At 41.8% G+C, this 8,623-nt stretch overlaps 1 protein-coding gene across 1 annotated transcript in view; it reads left to right on the top strand.

Annotated features, from left to right (window-relative positions):
* RPIA (ribose 5-phosphate isomerase A) overlaps positions 1-8,623 on the top strand; it is a 35,186-nt gene that overhangs the window by 20,596 nt on the left and 5,967 nt on the right. Inside the window, exons 6-8 of the mRNA XM_023520515.1 lie at positions 965-1,106; positions 1,806-1,947; positions 7,899-7,998. Coding sequence (XP_023376283.1) covers positions 965-1,106; positions 1,806-1,947; positions 7,899-7,998 — 384 coding nt within the window. The remainder of the gene's footprint in view (positions 1-964; positions 1,107-1,805; positions 1,948-7,898; positions 7,999-8,623) is intronic.

Below are 8,623 nucleotides of genomic sequence, written 5' to 3'. Positions count from 1 at the left end.
TCTCTGGTCATTAGTTGCAATTTGGTCACTAGGAACCTGGACTTCTTCAGTGAGATTATTCATTTTAATGGGTTTTCTGTGTCTGCATTCTTCTGCTGATTTAAGCTTTAACACTATGCCAGCTAAACCAAATATTGTTGTGGCTAGATTATTAGGTCTGTGGGTACCAGCGTGTGACTTTGTTTGAAAGCTACTCTTACCTCTGTGAGGAGGTAAGGATGTATGCATTCATTCATTTAGAAAACATTTATTGGACGTTTCTTAAGTGCTTATTTGGGGAGTAGGGAAAGGTGAGGTGAAGAAGGTGAAATCCTGTTCTGCTGGTTCTTAAAATCAAGCAGACGATGAAATGACACAGAATTTGTTTAAAAGCTCAATGTGCTCTTTCTGCTTCATCACTCTGACTGTCAAATAGCCAGTAGGCCATGTTGTTTGAAGCTTATCCTTCTCCAGTTGTAGGCCCCCGGGTTATGCCATGTGTAGGTGACTTCTTCAGCACAGAGCTTCTCCATAGATGTATCTTAGATGGCATTCCGCCTGGCCTAACTGGAGCCATTGTCTGGTTTCTAGGTTTCTCCCAGACACAGGCTAATGTTTCCACAATCCATTTACTAGAAGCAACATGGATTGGGCTGCCATAGCAAAACACCAGAGACTGGGTGGCTTCAACAGCAGAAGTTTCTCACAGTTCCAGAGGCTCTTGGCTTGCAGACAGCTGCCTTTTCACTTTGTCCTCTTGATGGAGAGAGAGTAAGCAGGCTCTCCCATGGCTCTTATCCAAGATTTTAATCCTATCAGATCAGGCCTCACCCTTATGACCTCATTTAACCATAATTCCTTCCTTAGGGGCCCCATCTCCAAATACAGTCATATCAGGGGTTAGAGCTTCAACCTTAGAGTTTTGGTGGGACATAATTCACTTCATTGCACAGCATGATGGGGTTGGGTAAGCGCCAGAGTTAAGTGGATTTGGGCTTCCTGTGTCTGGCCTTGGTTCCCAAATCGAGTTTTTGTCTTACCTCTGTGTTCATTTTCAGAGGCTGCCTAACGCAGGAGAAGATTGTGGCTGGCTATGCAAGTCACTTCATTGTAATCGCTGATTTCAGGTATAATTTTCAGTGTTCTGAACTGCCCACCAAAGTAGTAGATCAGACCCCAGGCTTCGTCCCCATTTTACAGAGGAGGAAATAGAGAAATGGAGGGACTGACTTTCTGAGACTCATGGCTAGGACTTAGAGCAGTGTCTAGGAGGATTTGTTCTGCTTTCGTGCTGAAGGTAGATATCACTGTTTTATGTGTTCATTGGAATGAGAAGGAAACAGCTTATCTTCCTTGTTTACAGAGCACATCCTCATGTATCAGTCATTTGATCCTCACAGGGAGCCTCACAGGTGGCTGGGCAAGACCTGCCCATGGGCAGTGAGTGACTCAGCATGTACTGCTTCCCCTGGGTCACATGTGACTTTTGAACAGTCTTTGACCGGGCTTTCAGATTCTCCTTCAAGGAATCTGGTAGAAGGCTCTTGTGCTGAGCACATTAATTAAAAAAGAAAAAAAAAAAAGGTATTTGCTTGTGAAATATAGCTACAGGAGGAACATTAGTAATAAACACCTGTATAGCCACAAACCTAATCAATTTACTTTGAATACCCTTTTCTTAAATAGTAGAACATAGTCACTACATTTAAAGCCTCTATATACTTATCCCTGCTCACTTCCCTTGCCCTTTCACCATATAATTTGTTGTTTATCTGTACTGCTGAGTTTATATACATTTATCGTATTTTTTGACTCATTCTTTTCAGGAAAGATTCAAAGAACCTTGGGGATCAATGGCACAAGGGAATCCCCATCGAGGTCATCCCGATGGCTTACGTCCCAGTGAGCAGAGCTGTGACTCGGAAGTTTGGAGGCATGATCGAACTTCGAATGGCTGTCAACAAGGCGGTAAGTGGCCAGGGACGTTTCTGGAAGGCATTCCAGGCTCTCAGTATTGTGTTAATATTTGTGGTCCTAAACGTTCTCTGGTGCCCACAGTTTCTCATTGTGGTGTTCTTTCTGCTTCAGTCAGGTCCTTTGTGCCTAGACTAGGCAGTCGACTTGTGTTTATTTATTTTAAATCATTTTATTTATTTTTAGAGTGCTGGCTTTTTTGACTATTTCTGTATTCAAACTCACATAGATAAGACTATACTGAATGCTGTGCACATCCTCTGTACAAATGGGGGAATGATTCTTTTGTCCCTTGGGAGTCTGACACTCCTCAGGAGATCTGACCTTTGTACCTGAAACCTGGATCACCCTGGTTAACATCTGCTAAACTTGGGCTTTGGGAAGTTCCCTGGGCCAGAAAGTTTTCAGATTTCATGGTATAATTTTCTTTTTTCCTCCTCTTCTCTAATTCTGTGGTTAAATGTGACAAGAAGTAGAATTTCTTGGGGGAGGTGAATACCTCCTCAGGAATGTACTCCAGATACTTAATCCAAATATTCCTCTTTAGCTTCTAAAGTGGGTTACAGAGAACTTTTCTTACCTATAAATAAAGCAAAATTAATAATCTAAAAACTATGTAAAATAATATTGAATGTCAGCTCTAATTGAAAAAAAAAGTTATCCAGCCTTAAATGTGAGCAGGCTTACTCATTTGCAGGCTTGCTCACATACCAGTATATGTGAAAGGATAACATAAGAATATATGAGGTAATTAGGAACATAAGAGACCAAAAAGAGAAATGTGTTAGTTATTATAGAGCATAGATCAAGAAACTTGCTCCTGCCTAAAAATGGTTTCTTAATGTGTTCAAATTAAATACTTTCCAAAGAATTTATTCTTTGTTTACTATTATCCCTAAAAATGTAAAAGCTAAAAAGCTATTCATCCTAAAAGGCATCAATTATCTGAAAAGACCTTATTAAGTAGCATCTATATATGGACATTATAAAAGATGCTGTGAACGATTAAGAAAAATAAAAAGTAGGACATATTCTCTGGCCTCACTAAGATTACAGAGCAACTCAAAAGACAAACGCTAAAGATAACAAACATCAAAAGTTTTATTTCTATACACAAGCACGTCTTTTAGATGAGAATTAAGGCTGGTTTAAATGTAGGCTTCAGAATGTTGGAGGAGACACTCCACTATGGGCCCTGAGGGTTCTTGCTGAGCAGGCAGAGAATGCAAGGCCCTGATCACTCTACCTGGTCCATTTTCCAGTTTTTTCTTTCCTTCAGTGAGTAACATTGAGAGATGAAGTAACGCCTCTTCATCTCTTCCCACAGAACAGTCTTACTTCCTCTCAGTGTAGAAAAGCAGTGAGTCTAACTAAAATTAAAATTAAACTGACCATCCTGTATTTTTTATTTACTAAATTTGGCAAGCCTATTTCTATGGTATGTGGGGAGCATGGGAACCAACAAAAACAAACATGAAGCTCTGACTATTGCTTTTGCTGTGAGTAATAAAGTCCTTTGTCACTGACCCAGAGGTCTCACGTCTTTCCCTGGCATCCATGGTACAGTAACAAGCTAACATGTTACCCTGCAAGTATGGAAAATCTTAGATTCTATATAGTTCCTGACACACAGAAGGGGAGCTCTGTTTGGACTTGTCCATTTTAGTAGTTTACCGATAAGCAGAGGAAAGGCAGGGTGTTTTCTAGAGAGGGAAACTGAGCCAAAAGGGACACTTTTTGGAAAATAAAAAGAAAATGCATATTTAGAAAAAATAAAGTTACAGAGCAATGGTCCCCAACCTTTTTGGCACCAGGGACCGACCGGTTTAATGGAAGATAATCTTTCCACAGATGCGGGCAAGGAGTAGGGTTTTGGGATGATTCAAGTGCATTATATTGTACACTTTATTATTATTACACTGTAATATATAATGAAATAATTATACAGCTCACCATAATGCAGAATCAGTGGGAGCCCTGAGTTTGTTTTTCTGCAACTAGATGGTCCCATATGGGGGTGATGGGAGACAGGGGCACCCAAAGTGCATTGCTTATGCTCAGTCTACTCCGTAATCTCGTTTTGGTTGCTGTCACTGCAGAATACCCTGCTTCGTAAAGATAGGATGTTGGAAATGGAAGCAGGCTTTCTAGTGCTTCTGTGGCAGTCTCAGGATATTCCGCCTTGATTTTAATCCAGAATGCATGGAGATTAGAAGTTGTCATACTTTTAATTCCACCGTCATTCGCAGTCTCGAGCAGCTGATTCTCTTATAGAACGGATTCACCTGGCTTATTCACAAATGGGTCGCACGGATCCATTCCTTCCCAGTTTGGGGTCTTCTGTGGTTGGAAAGTAATGCTCAAACTCTTTCAAAAGCTGAGATAGGTGATTGTGTACTAGCTGGGAGAAAGAAGGTCCTGGCTCAGTCTCTTTCAAAATCTCTGCTAATATTTGAAACATGTCAAAAATCCCAGTGTTCACTTGTCACCCTCATAATTCCAGTTTGGCTTTTAATGAAGCCACTTTATCTGCCGACTTGAACACAGTTGTCGTTCTCTCTGAAGTGATAGATTGAGTTGGTTGAGCAGGTTGAGTATATCATACAAGTAAGCAAGTTATCCCATTTGATGTCACTGAAATGTGCTGCCAATGGTGACTGTTTTTGGGAAAAAAAATCTCTGGAGCGACTCTTGTAACTCAAAAACTCTGGCCAGTGATCTACCTTTAGAAACCATCTCACTTCAATGTCTAAGAGAAGACGTGTGTGCTCTGCATGCATCTTACAGAGTTGAGTGAACAGACATGAGTTAAGGGCATGTACTTTAATGTTGATAATTTTAATCACATCCTGCAAAATGTTAAGTTCAGGTGACATTTTCAGCTAGCCAGCATTTCTCTATGGATGACACAGTGCATAGACTCATGTCAGAAGCAACCTCTTTGACCCGAGTAGTGAAACTGGAAAGCTGTCCAGTCATGGCAGCCGCTCCGTCTGTGCATATACTGACACAAAATGACCAATTCAGTTTTCATGATATGTAATCATTCAAAGACTTGGATAGTTCTGTAGCAGTGGTGTTGGTTGGCAACAAAAGTGCATATAACATGTCCTCTTGCACATCCTCCTGAAAAATAGGTCGCACAAAGGCAAGCATTGTTGCCTTGTTGTCAACATCTGTAGACTTGTCAACCTGGATTGCATACCACGGTGACTCATGAATCCTCTCTAACAGTTGTGCCTCAATATCTTGTGCTATTTCATCGGTGCGTCTAGTTATGGTGCTAGTCAAAAAAGGAACACATGCCAATTTTTGAACTGCATCCTCCCCTAAAAGTTCACAGCAAATGTCTTTAGCAGCAGGCAGGATCAACTCTTCACCAATAGTAAAGGGCTTCTTAGCTTTAGTAATGCGGTTAGCTACTAACCGCATCTAATGCAGTTAGACACATTTGATGAAGTGATTGCCTTCAGTAATGACTCCTGTTCTTTATGTTCACGATTTTTTTCTTTTGAAAAATTACCAAAGCCTTGTCTTTTAATGCCGAATGCTTGGTCTCCATGTGGTGAAGCAATTTTGAAGGTTTCATGGCTTTGTTACATAGCCAGTCACCACATATTATACAGAGTGGGCTTGGAGAATGTGAATCACCTGTTGCAATGAATCTGTAATTTAAGTTGGACTCTTGATATTTTCTTTAAATACAGCTTTTTTTGTTGTTGGCAGTCTTAGTCTTCCACTGTCTCATCATTGAGTCTTTCCCCCTTTCCAAAGAAGTTCTCCAGTGATATTTGTTTTTCACAGTTTGGCTACTGTTAGCTTGTGGGCTTGCCAAAACTGTGACTGAGACAAGTGTGCAGTGCGAGGAAGAGGTAAGAATGGAAGTGCTAAATAAAATAATGGGTGGGCCATGCGCAGACTAAATTAAGTATCAGATTCTGACGTAAAGCCTGCCACCAGATGCAGCTTCATTGTCACTTGCCACTCACTGATAGAGTTTTGATATGAGTCTGCAAGCAACTGATTTTTTATGGTCTCTGTGCAGTCAGACCTCTCTGCTAATGTTAATCTGTATTTGCAGCCACTCTCAATGCTAGCATCCACCTCAGATTCACCTCAGATCATCAAGCATTAGATTCTCATAAGGAACGCTCAACCTAGATCCCTCATGAGCGCAGTTCACAGTAGGGTTCGCGCTCCTATGGGAATTTAATGCCTAACAATCTGAGGTGGAGCTGAGGCAGTGATGCTAGCGTTGGGAGCAGCTGGAAATACAGATGAAGCTTTGCTTGCTAGACGGCCGCTCACTTCCTGCTGTGTGGCCCTGTTTCTAACTGGCCACGGACCCTTACTGGTCCATGGCTCAGGGATTGGGGACCCCTGTTATAGAGGGTCTTAAAATTGTTGAGAAATAATTCTCTATGAATCCCTTACATTTCTTACAAGCAGAGACACTGTTTTTGTTTTAACTATTCAAGGAGGTTTATAAAGTGAACAACCTTGAAAGGTGTAGTACATCCTCCCAGAGCAAAGGGAAAGTTTACTTCTACATGTAATAAAGATGTCTACTTCTTATGCACAGTTCAGACAGGCTTACTAGTCCTTATATTCAAATTCCATAAGTTGGACATTCCTCTCATGTAATGCAATACACGGCGTGCGGGTATCACCGGGCCAACACCATGCCAGCTAAAGGACCTGGGTCTTGGGGAAGTGATGCAAATGCTGATACTCTTGCTACTGATGCTGCTCTAAGGCCTGTGTCTCAGATCCAGGTGTCTTGTATCTTCTGCCAGCACCCATGAACTGTGGCAGGTTAAGTTGTTAGCTTGCAAGTAGAATAAAATACCAAGTTTTTCACAGTTCTTAGGATTAATGAGGGTTTTAAAATGTCAAAGAATTCATACATGTTGTGATAGTCACTAAAGAACTATTACGTGTTATGTCTTGAGCAGGAAGATGGTATTTTGATATGATTCCCATCCTATTTGTCAAAAATAACAAATAATAAGTAACCATAGTTACAGGCATAACTATATAAAAAGCTTGAGAGATATAGAAAATAAAAATTATTTTTAACTCTTCCTTGGTACATTTTTATATTGATGTGTTTTCTTCTTGGTGTTTTGTGACTTTTTAAATTGCTGTCCTCATCACGGTGGCTGTGCAGAGCTCTGACGCTGGGAGGTTGTTGGAGGTTCTCTGTCATGGCTGGGATTACTCCAGACAAGAGCCTCAGCATCTTCAGCATGGAGCTCTTAACCGAGCTCCCGCCCCTTCTCCAGGCTGCGGGCATTCCTAGTTTCTTTGCCTTTGACTGTAGCGTTCTGTCAGCATTTGTGGTCCTCAGTACTTCCTAGCGCCCAAAGCTGTTGAGGAATTCTTGATTAATTAAAACTACCCCCTGCCTTCTTGTCCTCAGAACCCGTTTCAGCTTCCTGTCTTTTTGATGGGACTGCCTGACCGATGGGTAAAATAGCATTGTCTTACATTATTGATGATACTTAACGTGAAGCTGTGAGAAGATTGTGCCACGTTGGTAGCCTGTTCTGTTGCTGTAGTTTTTCAGTCTAAAAATAGCTAAAAATTGTTAAGCTCTCACTGTGAACACTCGCTGTGGTAAATGCTTACTCATATAGTTTATACGTAAGCTGCCTTATGCAGTATGCATGAGTATCCATTTTTGCAGTTGAGGAATCTGAGGCTCACAGAAGTTAATGGCTTCTCTGAGAATTTATACTTGTGTAGCATCAAGACTCAAATTCTGACTCTGAAGCTCTTGCTTATTACTGCTTATAGCACTGCCTTCTAGAAAGCATGGGGCGGGAGTATTGGTTGGAACAAGTTGATTAGGATACCTGTCTTTGGTTATCACCTCCCCTTCCTTGCCCCTCTCTACCTACCTGTATCTACATCCTCAGTAAATATCGAAAATTATCTTCTAGGGTCCCGTGGTAACAGATAATGGAAATTTTATCCTGGACTGGAAGTTTGACCGGGTGCACAAGTGGAGTGAAGTGAACACAACCATCAAGATGATCCCAGGTAACATGAGTGGCGTTCACCCTCTCTGCATAAGGCCGTCCCTTCCAGGACCCTTCTTAAGCAGTAGGATAGAATGACTCAGTTCACCTGCATTCTTAAGATACAGACCACAAGCAAGATATTGTGCCACGCGTTACAGGAGCGCTCCCATCTGGAGAATGTGGACTCTGTCCTTAGGGAGAGTTGTGGCAAATCGGGGCTGTTGTGCCTGGTTGTGTGGAAGCCATGCCTACAAGTAAGATGGAATGTGCCAGATTCTGCTAGAATAATACCAAGAGTCTAGAGTGCACAAAAGTTGCTGCTTTGTGGAGAATTCCATGGAGGAGAGGTGGCTTGTGATCTGGTCCTCGGCATAGTGTAATCTAGACATTGCACTAAGTGTTTACACATGTTTCATTTGAGTCCCCAGTTTGAGTGTTCATAGTTATCGAGAGGACACAGATTGAGAAAGGTTAAAGGATTTGCCCGGGGATTTGTGGCAGCACTGAGGTGGGAGCCTTAGGTCACCTCCCGACCCTGAACTCTTAGTCCTTCCTCCTTCGAGAACCAGGTCTAAGAGGGGTTGTGTGACATGAACATGTGGCGCAGCGGAGAGTCTCTAATGCTGCTTTAGTACCAGGGACCT

Source organism: Pteropus vampyrus, unplaced genomic scaffold (assembly GCF_000151845.1).
Source record: "Pteropus vampyrus isolate Shadow unplaced genomic scaffold, Pvam_2.0 Scaffold269, whole genome shotgun sequence".
In the NCBI taxonomy this organism is placed as follows: domain Eukaryota; kingdom Metazoa; phylum Chordata; class Mammalia; order Chiroptera; family Pteropodidae; genus Pteropus; species Pteropus vampyrus.
The sequence above is the reverse complement of the archived record's forward strand: the minus strand, read 5'-3'. Positions and strand labels throughout refer to the sequence as shown.